At 45.4% G+C, this 21985-nt stretch overlaps 1 protein-coding gene across 1 annotated transcript; it reads left to right on the top strand.

The window, feature by feature from the left end:
- Positions 1 to 629: 629 nt before the first annotated feature.
- On the top strand, positions 630 to 16319 carry ERGIC2 (ERGIC and golgi 2). Its single transcript, XM_040436107.1, has 14 exons — positions 630 to 787; positions 1750 to 1906; positions 3497 to 3605; positions 6714 to 6760; positions 6839 to 6909; positions 8132 to 8172; positions 8254 to 8355; positions 9587 to 9682; positions 9842 to 9897; positions 10495 to 10593; positions 11133 to 11230; positions 12814 to 12976; positions 13068 to 13147; positions 16202 to 16319. The coding sequence occupies exons 2-14, from the start codon at positions 1801 to 1803 to the stop codon at positions 16268 to 16270; spliced, it is 1137 nt and encodes a 378-aa protein (XP_040292041.1). The 5' UTR covers positions 630 to 787; positions 1750 to 1800; the 3' UTR covers positions 16271 to 16319.
- The last annotated feature ends 5666 nt before the right edge of the window (positions 16320 to 21985 follow it).

Genomic DNA, 21985 nt, shown 5'->3' on the forward strand with positions numbered 1-21985 from the left:
TTTTCTTTTATAAATAAATAAAGGTAAAACATATTGACTCAAATTTACCATTAACATGAGGTACAATGTGTCACAATTTTTTTTTCAAAGTTATTACCGCATAATGACATGCCAGATTCACAAAATTAGGCTTGGTCAGGAAGTGGTTAACCCAGGTAAACCTGGCCTGTATGACTACAACATACTGTGAGGAGCATCTTGTACTGAAGCTAAACCAAGTACATGATACAGGAATGGGTAAAATGTGGGTAGGGCACTCAAAGAAATCCGGGACCATGTAGTGATAAAGGATATATATTTATTTATGCTAAATATTCAGCAATCAATAAAAGGATAAAGGAGCAGCAGCATAAAAATGTTACCTCTGAACATTAACAGTGATTAGTAACAACACGATAAGACAATAGATACATACAGTCAAAATAGCAGCAAATTTAGGTCAGAGGAATAAATCGAATAAAAATTCGAATGATACAGGAATGGGCAAAGCAATTGTCAGGAATACAGGTATTTGCCCTTACTAATCATGGGGTCCGAAGCTCGTCGCTTGACCAATGAACTTTTTACCAGTCACATGACGCAGTGAGACGATTCTCAGCGGCCGCCATTTTGTTGTAGACCAGGCGGCTTTTATGTTTATACCATCAGCTGCTATAAAGCGACTCGAGAAAGGGACGATTTTTACGCTGGGGATAAACAGCGCTGACGAGGACGGAAGTGACGATGATGCACTTGTTCTTGTGATGATCCAGGACGAGAGTGCTGGATCCTCTGTCCCCTATAGCCGGTGAGTGTCGCCTCTATGTACGTGAGACTGGTGTAGACAGCAGGGCTGTGTCGGTGTGAGAGAAAGCACGTGATGTGCCGCTTTTGAATACACTGAGCTCAGTCACTGGACAGCCACCGTTCAGGAGTCTGGGGAAGATGAATGAGACTAGAGTTCCTTTGGGCAGTAATGGTGGTGATATTGGTTATTACTAATATCTGTGTTATATAATCTGTACCGCGCCCCCCTGACACCGGCACTGCATCTGCACCGCGCCCCCCTGACACCGGCGCCGCATCTGCACCGCGCCCCCCCTGACACCGGCGCCGCATCTGCACCGCGCCCCCCCTGACACCGGCGCCGCATCTGCACCGCGCCCCCCCTGACACCGGCGCCGCATCTGCACCGCGCCCCCCTGACACCGGCGCCGCATCTGCACCGCGCCCCCCTGACACCGGCGCCGCATCTGCACCGCGCCCCCCTGACACCGGCGCCGCATCTGCACCGCGCCCCCCTGACACCGGCGCCGCATCTGCACCGCGCCCCCCTGACACCGGCGCCGCATCTGCACCGCGCCCCCCTGACACCGGCGCCGCATCTGCACCGCGCCCCCCCTGACACCGGCGCCGCATCTGCACCGCGCCCCCCTGACACCGGCGCCGCATCTGCACCGCGCCCCCCTGACACCGGCGCCGCATCTGCACCGCGCCCCCCTGACACCGGCGCCGCATCTGCACCGCGCCCCCCTGACACCGGCGCCGCATCTGCACCGCGCCCCCCTGACACCGGCGCCGCATCTGCACCGCGCCCCCCTGACACCGGCGCCGCATCTGCACCGCGCCCCCCTGACACCGGCGCCGCATCTGCACCGCGCCCCCCTGACACCGGCGCCGCATCTGCACCGCGCCCCCCCCTGACCCTTGTACGACCAGGATGAAGTTCTAGTCTAGATTTCACAGTGTGGGGCTCTGGTTGTTCTGCAGGTTCATCATCGGTGGGCGCCTGGTATCCGTTCTGCGGGTAGAATCTTAAGGATGAGGCGGCTGAACCGCAGGAAGACCCTGAACCTGGTGAAGGAGCTCGATGCTTTCCCCAAAGTACCTGACAGCTACGTGGAAACATCAGCAAGCAGGGGGACTGGTACGTGAAAGACTCTGCTTCACTGGAGGCTTTTCAAATCTTTGCCTGTGGAGATAGATTTAAAGTCCGCAACTTATAATAGTTAGGAAGCGGCTGATATCCCATATACAATGTAAATGTCTCTGGAGGGTCTCTGCACTGGAGGTATGCGACATAAAGTGGTGATGATGGGGGGGGGTTACTGGATTTCATGTCACTTACGGTATTTCACTGAAGGACACAACAGTCAGCTTCTACAGGCAGGAAGTAATTCACTGCAGGCTTCTACACTGAAATCTCCCAGCATTCCCTTCTTGTTCAGTGTCTGCACAGAGTTCCAGCTGGTGATTTGCATTCTGGGTAGTGTTCTCTTTATACCAGGCTCAGTATAACTATCTGCATTATAGGAGCTCAGGTAAAGAGGAGCTGTCACCGCTCCTGACATGTCTGTTGTAGTTAGTACTTGTATTCTTCATGTAATAGTCATTCTGGAGCATCAGTTCTTATGACTCTATGTTGTACCATTCCTCTGTTATTTCTTCTAGAAGTTGTTAATAAATTACAGCATTTTGCAATAAAGATCTAGTTGGGTGTTACCAGTTGAGGGTGTGTCCCTGAAACAGTGCCATTATCCAATCAGTGTTGTCAGTGTCATATTGTGCAGCATTTTCAGGAGATCCAGTGACGTACTGGGCTCTCCATGGGGCTGCCAGGCGGAGGCTTCGGCCCAGCAGTGGGACCGGTGACGTCGCCGGCACTGATGGGCGGGCTTTAGTGCTGCCCTAGCCTGTAAAACGGCTAGGGCAGTGCTAAAGCCCACCCATCAGAGCCGGTGACGTCACTGAACACACTGCTGGGCGGAAGCCTCCACTCGGCAGTGTGTTATTGTAATCTAACACAGGGCAAGGGAGCACATAGGAGTATGATATGAGAGGGGCTGTCTGGGTGAAAATATGGATATGTCCGGGTTCAGCTCTGAACCCGGACAACCCCTTTAGAGGGTTGTTCCAGTGTGTGGAGGAGAAACACAAAGGCAGGTTTCAGGGTCATTACACAGTAATGCTATCTCATGTATAATTACCTTTTTGTCACCCGGCTGTTCCCTATGTGCTCCTCATCGGTGTAGCCGCCCATGTGTGACATAATGTAGACTACATTTCCCATGACTGCTCGCTCCTCTTGTGCACCTCGTGTTGTGTTCCCTCACTGCCGAGCCTCTCACACTAGTTCCTCCTGTAGGAGCTATACAACTTGCTGGACCAGCAAGAGGAGGCCGAGCTACAGGTCGTCACCCTAGGCCTAGGGAGGGTAAATAGTTAATCATTATATAGGAACTCACTGGAATATATATATATATATATATATACATATATATATTGAGGATTTTTACTTTGTACCATTCTATTTTCAGTAGGAGTCATGTTTTGTATCACATAGCCCTCTATGTCAGAGAACAGGCTTGCTGACTGTTTCTAGACTACAGTATACACCGTAACAGCTTTCTTACACCTCTTTTTCCGAAATCTTTGAAGGCATCTTCCCTACCAACTAGTTAGCACTCCCATAATACTCGAGTATTCATTTCATCCTGGGTTCTGTGTGTCTCCCCAGTCTCCCTGCTGGCGTTCTCCGTCATGGCCATCCTCACAGTCCTGGAGTTCCTGGTCTATCGTGACACGTGGATGAGATACGATTACGAAGTGGACAAGGATTTCACCAGGTTATTGTCAGTCCTTGTCACTGGATGATGTCCCTATAGAACCTAGGTTTTCAACCTGTGGTACGTGTACCCTAGGGGTACAAGCCATGTTCTAGAGCAGGGATCGGCAACGTCCGTTGTGAAACCACATCACATATTGTTTTTATGGCAAAAGTAGGGGCACTATTATGTCGGTGGGGTTTGTTGGAGGCTGGTGTGTATGGGATCCTGCAAGCCAGAAACTACAGTGCAGATGTCACCAGACCGTACTTGCTATTCTAACGTATGTTCAAAAAGGTCGGCACTGCTCTGAGTAGTTTGGCGGTGCACGTGTCTGCGGGCAGGAATCCCAATAGACAATTCGTGAAGAACAAGACCGGTCTTGTTCTTCACGAATTGTACTTACTATTCTGTCTCATGTGTCTCCATAGTAGGCTCCCTTTTAGCCACCACTCATGAAATACAGGCCTCTCTAGGTCTGAGGTACAGTATATAGCAGTCAGTATTTCCCATCATACCTCTGACAGAAGACTCTATATATCGGCCATAGGTACCCACCAGCATACTTTTTTAAACTATATATACAATTTTTTTTTTTTCCATTGAGTGAATATTGATATGCTGAGGCATACAGTCTGGTGTAATGGGGTCAATGGACCCTCTGATATATTACCAGGGTATATGCCAAGTCTAGTATTCAAACGGAATGTAAACTCTCCCTTACAGGGCGTCTGTCAGCAGATTTGTACCTATGACACTGTCTGACCTGTTACTTGTGCTCTTGGCAGCTGAAGGCATCTGTGTTGGCCCCATGTTCATATGTGCCCGCATTGCTGAGAAAAATGATGTTGTAATATATGCAAATGAGTCTCTAGGTGCAACAAGGGCGTTTACTGAGAGAGTAGTGGATGCATGGAATAGCCTTCCTGCAGAAGTGGTAGCTGCAAATACAGTGAAGGGGTTTAAGCATGCATGGGAGAGACATAAGGCCATCCTTCATATAAGATAGGGCCAGGGACTATTAATAGGATTCAGCTATATTGGGCAGACTAGATGGGCCAAATGGTTCTTATCTGCCGACACATTCTATGTTTCTATGTTACCGTTACACCTAGAGGCTGTGCTCTGTCTGAAACTGCTGCGCCTCACTAGGGTTGCAGCAGGTATTGAATTATTGATACCCAAAATATACTTTTGTAACGGTATCGATTTGATACCGGGATTTGCCATTTACTGATATTGGGCTGCGCTACTGCGCAGTCTAGTATCACAGAACATGAGCGTGCTGCTGTCAGCGCGCTCATGTTCCCTCAGAAGCACAGGGGAGAAGGAAGCAGTCTCTCCCTCCCCCTGTGCTGATGCCATTAATGAGGAGAGAGAGGGGAGGGACTGTGGCCACTGTGCCACCAATGATAAGTAATCCATTAATACAGGAGGCAGGTGCCGGTGGCAGAATCACATAGCTGGCACCCGACCTCCTATGACAGGGAGCTGCAATCGGCGGTAGTTAAACCCCTCATATTCCGCTGGGGCTCCGATCACAACTGCCACTGTGCCACCAATGAGAAGGAGGGGAGGGGACCCTGTGGCAACTGCCACCAATGATTTAATACTGGGGGGGGGGGGGGGGGGGGGGGTTTGGCAAGCTGCACTGCGCCACCAATGCTTTTAAACCATTAATACAAATGCAGGAGGCGGGTGCCAGCGGCAGAATCACATAGTATTTGTATTAATGGTTTAAAAACATTGGTGGCGCAGTGAACCCCCTCCCCTCCCCAGTATTAATTCATTGGTGGCAGTGGCCACAGGGTCCCTTCCTCTCCTCCTCATTGGTGGTGCAGTGGCAGTTGTGATCGGAGTCCCAGCAGTGTAATCCTGGGGCTCCGATCGGTTACCATGGCAGCCAGGACACTACTGAAGCCCTGGCTGCCATGGTAATCTCCCTGCTGCTGTGTGCATAAAGCCCGGGGCAGCAGGGAGAGTGTGAAGTCCTAGTCCCCCCTAATAGAGCTCTAATAGGGTGAATAGCATAAGGGATTAAAAGATCCCAGGTTCTAGCCCCTAAGGGGGAAATGGTTATTAAATAAAAAGTAAAAAAAATAATAATTTTAAAACACCACAATATTAAGTATAAATCACCCCCTTTCCCAATTTTACATATAAAATATGTAAACAATAAACAAACATATTACATATCGCCACGTCCGAAAAGTCCAAACTATTAAAATATTAAATATCTCCTATGCGGTGAATGCTGTAACAGGAAAAAAAAACAAAAAAAAACGCTCGATTCGCCATTTTTTTCCTGCCTTATCTCCCCATAAAATAGGATAGGACTGTTCGGTTATGGGCCGGACGTTTCAAAAAATGCAAAATGCACGCTGCTTTTTTGGTGTTTTATTTTTTCGCGTGGTATTGAGTATTGCAATACTTTTTTATGGTATCGAAATCTAATCTAAATTTTGGTTTTCTGACAACCCTACGCCGCACTTTGTTTGACAGGGCCAGGTGTGATAACGTTTCCACTACCTCACTCTGTCTATCAAAATGCAGAGAGAGCAGATAGTTAAGGTGTAATGGTAACACCCCCGTTGCTCCTAGAGGCTCAGTTCCATATATTAAAACATCATTTTTCTCAGCAATGCGGACACACATGAACATGGGGCTAACACGGATGGCTTCAGCTGCCAAGCGCACATGTAACAGGTCAGTCAGTGTCATAGGTACAAATCTGCTGACAGATGCCCTTTAAGACCAGGGCCAGTGATCGGGGAACTTATCATGAGACGGTGTACCTAGGAACGCTCTTCTGCTATAATTGCCCTGTTTAAAGGTGCCGCATGTCATCTGGGCAGCAGATTGTGCTGTGTAATCAGGAAAAGGCAGTGATTCTCTATGGGGAGGCGGGTCACCATACCGAGCAGGCAATAATCGGGAGAGAATACTTGTTCCTGGTAATTGCCTGCTGTTTTTTTTTTTTTTTTTGGGGGGGGGGGGGGGGCACACATTTTCTGTCTGACTAGATTATGCATATTGCAGTAATCAACCCTTGTAGATACAACACTTTACATGTGGTGGAGTTTTTTCATTATCATTTTTTCCATTATTTTTTTTCTTTTACTATTTCAGTAAATTAAGATTGAACATCGACATCACTGTGGCCATGAAATGCCAGTGTAAGTATGATCTTGGGCAGCAGGTGGCAATGTTGTGTTTTTCCTGCCTTTGCCTCTTATGTATTGTGTGCTTTCCAGATGTTGGTGCCGATGTCCTGGATCTGGCTGAGACCATGGTAACATCTGCAGAAGGACTGGTATATGAGCCGGTGAGCAGGACCACGATCTGTTGAAATGATAGGAAACCTTTGATTTAAAACAAACAAAAAAAAAAAGTAAATTTGTATGTTCAAAAGAACTGGTTCCTTTAAAGCAAGTGTTCCCCAACCTGTGGCTGGGCAGCTATTGCGGAGCTAGAAGACCAGCCCTTCCCTCATATCTGAAGGCTTGGTGCGCTAAGCTTTAAAGGCAATGTACAACTTTGGGGGTAATTATTTTTATTTTATTTTCTTTTATGATTGCATTTTACTCATTTTGGCTAAAATATATATTTTTCAATTGGTCTTCATTAAAAATATTCAGCTGTTCTGTCGCAAAGGGTTAACTAGCTGTGGACCGTACTTTCACTTTGTGCCGGTCATCTAATAAACCTTCAAAGAAGAATCCCAGCAATCGTGTCTTCAATCAATAGGATATTTATTTCATCAAATTAGAAATGTCCACAATCCTGGACGCGTTTCGGCTAGCATGCCTTCATCAACAGATCTGTTGATGAAGGCATGCTAGCCGAAACGTGTCCAGGATTGTGGACATTTCTAATTTGATGAAATAAATATCCTATTGATTGAAGACACGATTGCTGGGATTCTTCTTTGAACATACGTGGATTTCATTCCTATCCCGTGCAACGTGCAAACAGAGTGAGTGCCGACTATTTTTCTTGTGATCTAATAAACCTTGTCTCTAATTTATTAAAAGGTCATAAACTCTTATTTAAGCCACATTCTTATCAGTAAGACAAGAATTGAGCTATGGTGAGTGTTTAGGAGGTCACAGATCAGGAGCTTTCAGCTGAGCTGCCTGACTGGAAACTGTAAAAATACAGAGCCTGCTACTAGAGAATCTCAAGTCTGTACAGAGTGAAGGGCTCAACATTGTTAATAAAGACCAGTTAAAAAAAAAAAAAATTTTAGCTCAAAATGAGTACACTGCAATAATAATAAAAAAATAAAATTGCTCCCAAAGGTGTCCACAGCTTTTACTTTATAGCAGGGATGCCCAACCTGCGTCCGTCCCAGCTGTTGCAAAACTACAGCTCCCAGCATGCCCAGACATCCTATAGCAGGGCGTGGTGGGAGTTGTAATTTTACAACAGCTGGAGTCCCACAGGTTGGGCATCCCTGCCTTACAGCATACCTATGGACAGTGCCATTCTAAGACATCATGTAGTGTACTATAGTGTGAAACACAAGACTGTCTTATGTCTTCCAGGTTATATTTGAGTTGTCTCCACAGCAAAGGCAGTGGCAGAGGTGAGACGGTGGACAGTGGAGGGAAGCAGTTGGTGCCGGGTCCCCAAGGTTCTGTCTCATAAGCATTTCATTGTGTTGTAGGATGCTGCAGCAGATTCAGAACAGGTTACAGGAAGAGGCATCCTTACAGGACCTTCTGTTCAAGAGTGCGATGCGGAGTTCAGTCACTGCCTTGCCGCCCAGGTAAAAAGCTTGTATACCCCTCATAGATACTGGACGGTGTCTTAGTGCTGTTTTGGGCGTATTGCAGTGCTGCTACTCACTGATAAGCATTGAGTTCTGCCTCATATTTGATACAACAGATGGCACTGGCACCTCCTCTGTAGAAAGGGGCACTTGCCCTCCACACTTTATAGTACTATTATTTGGCACCGTATAATGGGATTATTTATTCTAATGATGGCACTATTATAAGTCTACAGTATGACAGGATTGTGTGTGCTCTGTATAGTAGCATTATTTAGGCTTTTTATGGCTCTATCATGTGTTTACAGTATGGTCACATTATGCGTGCTCTGCATAGTGGGATCATATAGGCTTCTTATGGCGCCACCATGTGTTTACAGTATAGTAACATTGTGTATGTGCTCTGTGTAATGGTAATATTTAGGCTTCATATGGCACCACCATGTGTTTACAGTATAGTAACATTGTGTGTGTGCTCTGTATAGTGGGATCATATAGGCTTCTTATGGCACCACCATGTGTTTACAGTATGGTCACATTATGCGTGCTCTGTATAGTAGGATCATATAGGCTTCTTATGGCACCACCATGTGTTTACAGTATAGTAACATTGTGTGTGTGCTCTGTGTAGTAGGATCATTTAGGCTTCTTATGGCGCCACCATGTGTTTACAGTATAGTAACATTGTGTGTGTGCTCTGTATAGTGGGATTATTTAGGCTTCTTATGGCGCCACCATGTGTTTACAGTATAGTAACATTGTGTGTGTGCTCTGTATAGTGGGATTATTTAGGCTTCTTATGGCGCCACCATGTGTTTACAGTATAGTAACATTGTGTGTGTGCTCTGTATAGTGGGATTATTTAGGCTTCTTATGGCGCCACCATGTGTTTACAGTATAGTAACATTGTGTGTGTGCTCTGTATAGTGGGATTATTTAGGCTTTATATGGTGCCACCATGTGTTTACAGTATAGTAACATTAGGTGTGCTCTGTATAGCAGATTATTTAGGTTTCTTATGGCACCACCATGTGTCTACAGTATGGTAACATTGTGTGTGTGCTCTGTATAGTGGGATTATTTAAGCTTCTTATGGCTCTAGCATGTGAGCTATATTTTGGGAAGCATTATGGCACTGTTACATAATGGGTGCATTTTATATACGTGAAGTCGTGTACATGATGGGAAGGGGGCGGTCTGCCTAACTCTTGTTGTCTCTGCTTTTTAGGGAAGATTCCCCTTCTGAGCCACCCAGCGCCTGCCGGATCCACGGTCATCTCGATATCAATAAAGTGGCTGGAAACTTCCACATTACTGTGGGCAAGTATGTTGTTCTGTCAAGAGTGTGATTCACGGGGAGTGTATTGTAGAGCTGTATCGACCGGGTACAGTGCCCTCCATGTGATGGTGGTTGGGAGGTTCTAAGGACACTTTATACAATTTTGATGAATTATATATCTTTTTTTTTTTTTTTACTATGTAGAGCCATTCCACATCCCAGAGGCCACGCACATTTGGCAGCTCTTGTGAGCCATGACAGTGAGTATATTTATTAAAATACCTATAGCTGGAAACCTTAATTAAAGGGGTTTTGCACTTTGTTTAAACTGATGATCTATCCTCTGGGTAGATCATCAGCATCTGACCGGCGGGGGGCCTTCTCACTGTTTACCACCAGCCCAGTGACGTCACGACTAGTATCAACTTGCCTAGGCGGGGCTAAGCTCCATTCAAGTGAACAGAGCTTGGCCCCGCCCAGGCCAGTTGATACTAGTCGTGACGTCATTGGGCCGGCGGTAAACGGTGAGAAAGCAGCGGCGCTCTTCTCAAACAGCTAATTGGCGGGGGTCCCGGGTGTCGGACCCCCGCCGGTCAGATGCTGATGATCTATCTAGAGGATGGATCATCAGTTTAAACAAAGTGCAGAACCCATTTAACCATAAACGCCTGTTCAGGACTAGCAAAGCCCAAAGAAACTGTGGTGCTGTACATATAGGTTGTCAACGCTTGAAAAACAATGATTAAGAAGAATTTTTGGTATCTTCACAGAAGAGGGCAAGACATTAACTATACTCGACAGCCCTTGGCTACAGTGCACTAATCTGTCGTGTTTTTTTTTTTTTTTTTGTTTGTCAGGCTATAATTTCTCTCATCGCATTGATCACTTGTCCTTTGGAGAGATATTACCAGGGATTATCAACCCCTTAGATGGAACGGAAAAAATAGCGGAGGAAAGTAAGTGCTCCCCTCTCTGCTGTATCTTATATGATGCTCTCCAGCTAGTGTCAGAACTGTAACTCCTATTATGCCTCATTCGTACACTAAAGATTCTGTATAGCACTGCTGTTTTGTGGATAGAGCTCCTATTCAGATCTATATGTCTCTATGGTCACAGACTACAAACAAAAGCTGTGAAGTCGGGTTCTGCAGTTATACTCTTCTGTTTTCTCTCTGCACCTTGCCCATCTACCAAATGCATGAGGACAAATGGAAGAGCGTATCATTGCAGTATCAGAAAATTCATGGTTTGTTTGTAGTCCTTGACCATGGAGACACATACATCTGCATAAGAGCTGTAAACACAAAATGGTGGTAGATTTTTAGGACTTTACCATGTATTCCAGTAGTTGTCATTGCTGTAGGTGTATGGATTTTGGGGTTTGAAGTTGCTCGTAGTTTTGGCCTATGTGTATGCTGCAGCTATTTGTCACTGTGGGAGACCATTATACAGCCAGCCTCTCCATGAAACTTCTACTTTTTTTTATTTTTTGTAGGTAATCAGATGTACCAGTATTTTATCACCATTGTCCCAACCAAACTCAACACACACAAGGTGTATGGAGACACACACCAGTTCTCCGTGACTGAGAGGGTGAGATCCTTTACTGACATGACAGCATTTAAAGGGCATCTGTCGGCAGATTTGTATCCATGAAACTGGTTGACTGGAGACGTGCACTTGGCAGTTGAAGGCATCTGTGTTGGTGCCATGGTCATATGTGCCCGCATTACTGATAAAAATCATGTTTTAATATATGCAAATTAGCCTCTAGCTGCAATGGGGGCATTGCCGTTACACCTAGTGGCTCTGTTCTCTCTGGATTTATTACGCCCTCTCCTTTTTGAACAGGGGAGATTCTTGCTGCTCTCAGAATCTGTTCTTTAGCATGGAAGAAGTGAATGCGCGCAATAGTGTCGCGCGGTACAGAGGTAGGTAAGGATTTAGGCTTGGGTAGCCTGTGCGCTCTATCTATGAGCAAATCTGCGATTGGAGCCTGAGGTAACAGGCATACAAAGAAATCTTTCAGGAAAGCTGCAAGATCATCGCCTTTCACAGTCTCCGGAACTCCGCGGAAACGTAGATTGTTCCTGCGAGAACGGTCCTCCATGTCTGCGATTTTAAGTTTCAACGCTGCTATTTCTTCTTCGTGCGAATTAGTAGTGTCCACAATCTCATTGTGTGCAGAGGTCAATTCCGCCATTTTAGATTCCACATGTGCGGTTCTAGCCCCCAAAGCTGAAATATCATGTTGAATTTGGGTAATAGCGTCCCTGAGGTCCTGTTTCAAGGAGTTTTGTAAATCAGCCATGAGCACTTTCATCCCCTTTAACACTGCTTCAGTGACAGGAGCAGGATCTGTTTCTCCTCCTGCAATTTCAAGCAAAGCAGCAGAGGTGAGCTGTTTAGCTGCCTTATGTGAGGCACTGTGTGCCTGATATGCTGGTGTGTCCTGCTGCATAGAAGGGTCATGCTGGGGAGAGTATGCGACCTGTGCAGGAGACATTGAGGCAGAGGAGGAGGACGGAGATCTCCCTGAGAGCGGAAGAGACACAGGCTGCGCTGTGGAGGGAGAAGGTGCCGGTCTAACTGCAGCTGCTGAGGCGCGAGAATCGCCATCTTGGAGCGCATTCACAGCTGGGAAGAAGCTGGTGAGTTTTGCCGGACTGCGGCGTCTCTTACCCCTCGGCATGGCTGAAACTTCCACCACTTGTTGTGGGAAGCTTGGGCACTCCTCCGGTGGTCACTGCAGGCAGATATATAAACTTGCAGGGCTGTTTTCTGCTGGTTTGATGCCGATGGCTCAGGAGCTCAGGACTTAGCCGTCCGTCTTCATGCGCCGCTAGCCACGCCCCCTACGCCCTCTCCTTTTTGATTGACAGGGCCAGGCAGTAAAAATGTCATCACACCTGGTCCTGTCAATCAAAGTGGAGAGAGCAGTTGCATAGAGAGCAGAGCATCTAGATGTAACAGCAACGCCCCCATTGCCCCTAAAGGCACTTTTACATATATTTGTATACTTTTCCGAGCCATATCGGCACAGATGAACATGGGACCAACACAGATGCCTTCAGCTGCCAAGCACATGTCTTAGGTCTGCCAGTTTCATAGGTACAAATCTGCTGACAGATTCCCTTTAATAAACTCTCCACTTGGTCTTAATTGTACTGTTTTAGGAGCGTGTGATAAACCATGCAATCGGCAGTCATGGAGTGTCGGGGATATTTATGAAATATGACATCAGTTCATTAATGGTGACCGTGACGGAGGACCACATGCCCCTGTGGAAGTTTCTTGTGCGACTCTGTGGCATTATTGGGGGGATATTCACCACCACCGGTGAGTTTTATTTTTGCCTTGTCAGGGTTCACTTTACTTGTTCAGGTTTTGAATTTGCAGTTTTTAGTGGTAATATTTTCTTCAATTTTAGGGATGATCCATGGACTGGCAGAAGTTTTTGTGGATGTTATTTGCTGCCGTTTCAAGCTCGGAGTTTACAGACATCCTGAAGTGAGTGTGATCCTGCATGCACCCATTGCTCTTCTCTCACAGCTCATTATTAAACACAGGATGGGTGGGACTATTACTCTTTCATAGGGACTGTAATATGATCCTGCTCCTCCCCTCTCATAGCCTTTTGGGGAGACTGTAATATGATCCTGCTCCCGCCCCTCTCATAGCCTTTTGCAGGGCTCCAGATGGTGACCAAAACGGTCGCCAATGCGACTTAAAATTTGCAGATGGCGACAAGACTTTTTAGTCTTGTCACCATTTGCGACTGTACCGCCGCCATCCTGCGCAGCCTAAGTTCTCTTCAGTAGCACAGTGGAGAAGGAAGGAGTCCCTCCCTCTCCACTGTGACGCGGCCGCCACTACCACCAATGGGGAGATAGCAGGGGAGGAGCTGTCGCCACTGCATAACCAATGAATGTAAAACATAAGTATAGGCAGCGGTATCACAGGCCGGGTCTGTGATACCGCTGCTGACAATTGTATAAAGGAGTTAAAGAGGACCTTTCGTGGGTCCAAAGAATATGAACTTAGTAGTAGGGATCTAAGTGCACTTACTATTATTCCTGGGCGCCGCTCTGTTCACCCGCTGTGGCCCCCGGTATTTTCAACATTCAGAGCAAGGAGGAGGAGACGCCAGTGTCTCTCCTTCTCCCTGACAGCAACTCTGTCCAATCACAGCTCAGAGACAGAGTTTTTTTTTTTCTCCCTGGCTCTGAGCTCTGAGCTCTGATTGGACAGCGCTGCTGTCAGGGAGAAGGAGAGACACTTGCTCTGAATGTTGAAAATATCGGGGGCCACAGCGGGTGAACGGAGCGGCGCCCAGGAATAATAGAAAGAGCACTTAGATCCCTGGGCGCCGCTCTATGCAGCCTGCTACTAAGTTCATATTCTTTGGACCTATGAAAGGTCCTCTTTAATTACATTCATTGGTGGTGCAGTGCGCCCCCCCAAAGCCTCGTCCCCCCCATTATCGCTGGCCACAAGTCTCCCCCCCCCCATTGTTATATGGTGGCCACAGGTTCCCCTCCCCTCCATTGGTGGCAGTGGCAGATTACACTGCTAGGGCTCAGATCGTTACCATGGCAGCCAGGACGCTACTGAAGTCCTGGCTGCCATGTTCAGCTCCCTGCTGCTGTGTGTACAGAGCCCAGGGCAGCAGGGAGATGTGTGAGATCCTATTCACCCTGATAGATCACTATCAGGGTGAATAGCACAAGGGATGAAAAGATCCAGGTTCTAGTCCGTAAGGGAAGAAATGGTTATTAAATAAAAAGTAAAAAAAACCTCCAAAATACTAAAAGTTTAAATTGCCCCCTTCCCAGTTTTACATATAAAATTTACAAACCATAAAGAATAAACATATTACATATCGCCACGTCCCAAAAAGTGTGAGCTATTAAAATATTAAAAATTATTCCCGCTCGGTGAAGGCCGTAACAGAAAAAAACCCCTCTAAACCACGCAATTCGCCATTTTTAGTCACCTTGTCCCCCAGAAGATGTCCCTGGATGTAAGATGTATGTGGTGCTGTATTCTCCTATATGTAGTGCTGGCTCACTACTGTGACCTGCGTCTCATCTTCTCAAAGTCCTTTTATTAAAATTTATATGCATTTTAAATTTGGCGACTAAAAAATGTAATTTGGCTCCTAATTTTTTTAGTTTAGGAGCCTATGGCTCCTGGTAATAATTTTTTTTTTTTTTGTCTGGAGCACTGTTTTGGGGAGACTGTAATATGATCCTGCCCCCCCCCCCCCCCCTCTCTCATAACCTTCTGGAGAGACTATAATATGATCCTGCTCTTCCCCCTCTCATAGCATTCTGGGGAGACTGTAATATAATCACCCTGAGTGTTATATAAAAGTGACTGTAACGCATTACTCTACAGGACCCCCCAAACACCTAAGGACATGTGTTATTGGTGAGAGAGACTAATGATATTCCCTCCTGCTGCCCTCTCACAACTAATGAGTCTAAGGCCCCTTTCAGACGAGCGAGTGTCACGCCTAGGACTCGCAGCACAGCTCCCGTCCTGACCTCCCAGCACTGACTGGGTCACATAGCATTATATTGATTTATGATGCTATGTAACCCTTACAGTTCTGGAATGTATTGGATAACACTGACATAAGGCTGTCAGTATTATCCAATACATTCCAGAACTGTAAGGGTTACATAGCACCATAAATCAATATAATTCTATGCGACCCTGGCAGTGCTCTGGAGTTCAGAACGGGTGCTCTCCCTGACACACGCTGGGAGTCTGATGCGTGGGACTCGCTCGTGTGAAAGGGGCCTAAGGCAGGGATCCGCAACCTTTGGCAATTCAGCTGCTGTGAAACTTCAACTCCCATCATGCACACTTAGGGCTCTTTCACACGAGCGGATGCTGTGCGAGTAATACGCTGCGTGAAAGAGAGCCAAGCCCCGCTCCGGACAGCAGAGACACCAATCATGTTAATGCTCTGTGTCTCTGCTGTCCAGAGCGCGGCTTACCTGCATGGCATCCACTCGTGTGAAAGAGCCCTTACTGAGAAGTTCTTGTAACTCTCAGAAGTAAAAGGAGGATTCTGGGAGTTGTAGTTTCAGTACAGCTGGAGTGTCAGAGGTTGCTGATCCCTAGTCTAAGGGCTTATTCACACATTCATGTCGGATTTTTCTGTCTGCAAAGAAATGTATCTGTGAAAAAAAGGTTAGCACACAGAGGGCTTCTTTGTGTGTTCCATGTTTTTATCACTGTCTTACATTGAATAGGTGTACAAAAAAACAAAAAAAAACGGGTGTGTCTGACTCTTCAGTTGTAAAATTACACTGCCGTGGGAGTTGTAGTTTTACAACAGCTGGAGAGCCACGGGTTCCCAAAACCCCTTTTGGGACCAGTTTGGAATCTGCGATGATTGAAACGGCACAGTGTCGGTCCAGCTCATCAAGGTGCCTATATTGTGTAGATAGATATGTGCGTATATATAGAGAGCTACAGAACTGTTCTAAATAATTGGCTAAAGGTGTCATTCCCTTTTAAACATCCTAAATGTTTCTTCCTTTGTTGTAGGAGAACCACGTACAGAGCCTCCTCTCCTCCAATCACAGTACAGAGACTTCTCCCCTGGACCCTCTATGAGTGACCAAGACTTTTATGATCAGAATAAACGTATCATCCTAGTTTTACACATCGGCCTATGCTGTCTTATGTGTTTGAGGTTCCTGCTAGCATTAAGGTGGCCGATCTGGAGCTACTGAAAGCTGGTTGACAACCAATATGGATACCATTACAGCTCCACATAGATTTTCATTTAGTTTTCCTGAGCAACAAATTGTATTTTCTTACACAGCAATAGGAAACGGGAAGATTTGACATTCCAAAGACTGGAAAAGCCGGGTAATAATAGAAATCTATGTGTGACATGAGTCTTGAAGGGGTTGTGCAGCGACTTATATTGATGGCCTATTGTCAGGATAGATCATCAATATCGGATTAGCACGACCCGGTGCTCCATGCAAGCGCTGCTTCTTCTGCATTACACTACACAGACGCTACGCAGGAGACAATTCTCACATGGAGTGCCGCCTCCTCATAAAGTAGCTGATCGGTGGGGGTCCTGACAATAGGTCATCCGATATAAATCTCTGCACAACCCCTTTAATACAATACTAAAAATACTATATGAAAATACTATCCTCGTGTCTCTAACAAAACTTTTGTGCACTAGATGGCAGTGTTCACCTTCTACATTTACACTGACTCCAGACCGACTCTAGGAACATTTAGTGATGTTAATGTTATGGCTGTTTAGGGGTACGTTATAGACAAGTGAAGTGAATAACCTTCATTATCTAATAACTGTGTCATCTGTCAAGGGGTGGGATATATTAGATAACAAGTAAATAGGCAGTTTTTTTTAAGTCAATGTGTTGGAAGCAGAAAAATGGGCAAGTGGATTTGAGTGACTTAGACAAGGGCCAAGTTTAAATACAGTGGTGTTTGACAGTTTTTGAACCTTTCAGAATTTGGCCTAAAACTACACCAGAAGTCGTAAAAGTAGATAAAGATATCAAACTCAAACAAATGAGTCAAAAAATATTACTTATTTATTTAATGAGGACAATGATCCAATATCGCATGTCTGAGAGTCACAAAGGTAAGTGAACCTTTGGTTTCAGTATCTGGTGTGACCCTCTTGTGCAGCAATGACTGCAACTAAATATTTTTTTGTAATTGACTGATCTTGCACATCGGCTTCTAGGAATGTTAGCTCATTCCTCCATACAAAACGGCTTCAACTCTGTGATGTTGGGTTTCCTTCCATTAACTGCTCACTCCAGGTCCTTCCACAACATTTCTATTAGCTTAAGGTCAGGACTGTGTCTTGACCATTCCAAACTTTTAACTTTTATTTTTCTGTAAAGGGGTTATCCAATACCATAAACTCCCCCCCCCATTCCCCATGTGCCGTGCCCCTCACAGGGAATATACTTGCGCAGCTCCTGGTGCCCGCACCGCCGCTGCTGCTTCTTCCCGTCTGCCAATGAAAATATCCCATCGTGTGGGGGTGGGGCAGCCAATGGCAGACGGGGACAAGCCTCCCTAGCGTCACCCGTAATGGTAGGGAGGCTCGTCCCCGTCTGCCATTGGCTGCTCCCCCGACACCGGATGTTTTCATCGGGGCACGGGGAGAAGCCGCGGTGCGGGGAGTGGGGTAAGTATATTCCCTGTGAGGGGCCCGGCATATGGGGGTAGTTTATGTCATTGATAACCCCTTTTTAAGAATTCTTTGGTAGAACAACCTGTGTTTAGGGCGGTTGGCTTGCTGCATGACCCACGTTCTCTTGAGACACCTCTTAACCATTTTCTCTCGAATTTGCTGGTATTATTCGGAATTCATTGTTTCATAATGATGGTAAGCCAGCCTGGCCCAGATGCAGCAAACAGGCCCAAACCATAATACTACCACCACTGTGTTTCACAGATGGGATGAGGTTTTTATTCCGGAATGTAGTGTTTTACTTCAAACATAACACTTCTCGTTCAAACCAAAAAGTTTTATATGGGTCTCATCCGTCCACAACACATTATTACAATAGCCTTCTGGCTTGTCCAAGAGATCTTTAGCAAACCGCAGATGGGTGAAATGTTTTTTTTGCTGGGCAGTTGCTTTCTCCTTGCAATCCTGACATGCACACCATTATTGTTCAGAGTACTCTGAACATTAGCTAATGTGATAAAACTTTTAGTTACTTAGAGGTTACCTTTTGGTTTTATTTGTGACCCTGAGGATTATTATTCACCTGGCTCTTGTCGTGATCTTTGTGGGTCGACCACTCTGGTGAGGATGATAATGGTCTTGAATTTCTTCCATTTGTACACAGTCTGTCTGACTGTGGATTGGTGGAGTTATCTTTAGAGATGGTTTTGTAACCTTTTCCTCCAGTCTCATGAGCATCAACAACTCTTCTTCTGAGGTCCTCATAATTTTGTTTGTGGCATGATACACTTCCGCAGAAGTGCAGTGAAGATCAGACTTTGATAGATCACTGCTCTTTAAATAAAAGAGGTTGCCTACTCAGCTGATTGTCATCCCATTGACTGCAAAAACATGGCTCATCTTCAAATTATCTGTTAATCCTACAGGTTCACATAATTTTGCCTCTCAGACATGTAGTATGGGATCATTTTCCTCAATAAATAAATGACCAGGTCTTTAATATTGTTGACTCCTTTGTTTGATTTGGGCAACTTTATCTACATTTGGGACTTGTTTGAAAATCTGATGCATTTTACGGTTCTGAGGGGGGGGGGGGAGTAGAGAGGCAGTAGCTGGGACTTTGGTTTTGGCAAGTTTACTATCTTTTAGGGTATGGCTAGTTTCCATGGGATCACCACTACTCTGCTATCCTGGCTGTGACAGATATTGCATAACCAGTGTCGCCGTGTAGCCATACTCTTATGCATGAAAGAGGAGTAAAAACGACTTCTTTCAGGGGCTGGAGTAAATTTTGCTCCAGGTGCATGGACTGTGGTAGGTGCCCCTAATTTATGGCAAGGCGCACACCTTGTCTTTGTAAATAACCCCCAAAGCCGGTCTTTGTAAATGACCCCAATGCTCAGAGGACTGGGCACAGGTCTCTTCTCACGAAATGTATTAGGCTATGTTCACATGTCCCTCTTTATTGTACTCGTATAGTAAGGATACGTTCACATCTACGTCTGTTCTGTCAGAGAACAGACTACCAGAGTTTACGGTATCCGGCATAGCTGGACATGGCCACACAACACCGCATCCCTTTTGGCTTTAATGGGATCCAGAGGGGATCTGGCTGCTTTCTGGCATAAATGCAATATATGAATTTCAATGCCTTTTGTGGTTTACTTAATCACTTGTACTGTACCTCCTGTAAACTTCAATATGTAGGGTGCACTACTACTAAACCAAAAACACATATTAACAAGCAGCTGTCTGCTGTTCCTTATACGGCCACTAGGAATGTCTCTGGTTTCTCTCCATTTTGCCACCTGCCCATTAGGGATGTAAGTTAATTTAGGCTACAAGTCATAGAGTAGTCACAGCCTCTTTAAGAGGCGGTGACCATAGAAATACATTATTAAATTGAGAAACCCTTTGGATGTTCTCCCTGGATAGTTCTCCTAAAGGTCTGAATCAGAAATACTTTATGATCTCATTCTGCACTACTGAAGTATCATATATTATTCTCATATGGGGTGCAGTTCCCCATTCAACATATGTATTTACATGAGACATATTTTATCCTTTTTATATCTTGTGATTGTATATACATGTATAATCATGTCTATTCATTTGTTTTAAATGTAACACCTTTTAGTCCTCGCTGTGGAGTTAGTGCTGAGTTTTTGGTTTACCTGTACCGATCTGCACCATACAGTATGACTTGGGTGTGCCTAATTGGATTTGACTGCCTGTATATATGTGAGTTGGACTTGTTCACACTTTGTGCTATTATTAAGGGCTAGATTTCAATCCGAAATGCGTAAGCCGTATGACTAGCTGTGGTGTTTAACTGGATGAAATAAAGTCTTTACTCCAATGGGCATCCTGTAGTGTGTGTGTCACGCTCGTGTGTGGGAGGAAAACACCACACCAAGCATTGGAGGGAAAGGGGATACCGGAATAAGGCCTGGAAACTAGGGAAGGAAGATGGACACCTCCTAGAGAAAACCCTAAGGCTGGATTCACATGTCTGTGGAACACTGTCCGTGTGATACCGGCCTGGATTTCTTGGTGCAGGAGCGCACGGCGTCATTGGTTGCTATGACGCCGTGCGCTTCCTGCTGCCGCCGCAGTACAGTAATACACTGGTATGATCTATACCAGAGTTACTGTACTGCGGCGGCAGCAGGAAGCGCACATCGTCATAGCAACCAATGACGCCGTGCGCTCCTGCACTCGGAAGAAATCCTGGCCGGTATCACACGGACAGTGAACCACGGACATGTGAATCCAGTCTAACTCCTGACAGACTACCAGTATGCACGAACAGGCCCCAAAGGTAGGTAAGTTCATACACCGGATACCTAGAATTCTGTTTTACCCTATAGGACCCTGGAACTACAGGTGAAACGCAAAAATTTTAATATCTTGTAAAAGTCCATTTATTTCAGTAATGCAAATTAAAAGAAATTGCATTAATGCAGCTTAAAATTAGAATTTTGTGAAAAGGTTCAATATTCTAGGCACAAAGTGTCACACTCTAGTCAGCTAATTAATCCATACCCCCTGAGCAAAGTGTACCTGAGATTGTGACTTTGGGGTTTCATAAGCTGTAAGCCATAATCATCCAAATTATAACAAATAAAGGCTTGAAATATCTCGCTCTGCATGTAATGAGTATCTCATATGTTAGTTTCACCTATTAAGTTGCATTACTGAAATAAATGAACTTTGCACGATATTCAAATTTTTTAAGTTTCACCTGTAATGTCAGGACTGAGTCTACCTGTTCATCCAAAGGGAAGGACGAACAGGAATCTCCCTCAGGCCTAATGACAAATAACAGGGAAAGGCAACACACACATATATATATATATATATATATATATATATATATATATATATATATATAATCAAAATACAAACGGGAAAGGAAACACTTATCTTCAATGAAGCTTTGGTAGCACCAGGAACTTAGCCGAGAACCAAACACAAGCTAACCACAAGTCCAACAGAAGCTATAAACCACATAGTATAGTGGGAGAAACAACAATAAATAGGGTTAAATGACCACAATCGCCACACCTGGGGAAAGAAGGTGTGGCAAGCACCAGAAACAACACAGACGTCATTTGATCCAAAAGGAAAACATGTCAGATCAAACCACGTGTTGCCAGTCTCACAGATCTCCTGTCACCGGAACGTCCATATGTCTCGGTACGTTCGTGACTGTGTGCCTGTGTCCGGCTATGTTAGATATGGTAAACTCCGGTAATCTGTTCTCTGCCAGAATGTGATGTGAACATAGCCCTGCTGTGCAATTAATAGGGCATTACAAATGACGTATTCTAGCAATATGCATGCAATAAAAAATATTTAGTTTTTTTTAAGTACATGGTTTTCCTCTGATAGTGCCCCCTGCTGTTTGTCCTTCTGGTCAACCTCCTGCATTCGGTGGAGTGGTGTACTAACATGCTCATTAGCTTCCCTGCTACATTCCCCTCCCTTCAGCACTGCCATAATGATCTCATAGAAGAGCAGGTGAAGCAGTCCAGACATCCTTCATTCATGTGTCTCTACTTCTAATTTCATAAAAATATCCAGCTATATCTTTCTCTAGACAGTGGAGACAGAAATTGTGGGGGCATTAC

This window comes from Bufo bufo, chromosome 1 (assembly GCF_905171765.1).
Source record: "Bufo bufo chromosome 1, aBufBuf1.1, whole genome shotgun sequence".
Classification (NCBI taxonomy): domain Eukaryota; kingdom Metazoa; phylum Chordata; class Amphibia; order Anura; family Bufonidae; genus Bufo; species Bufo bufo.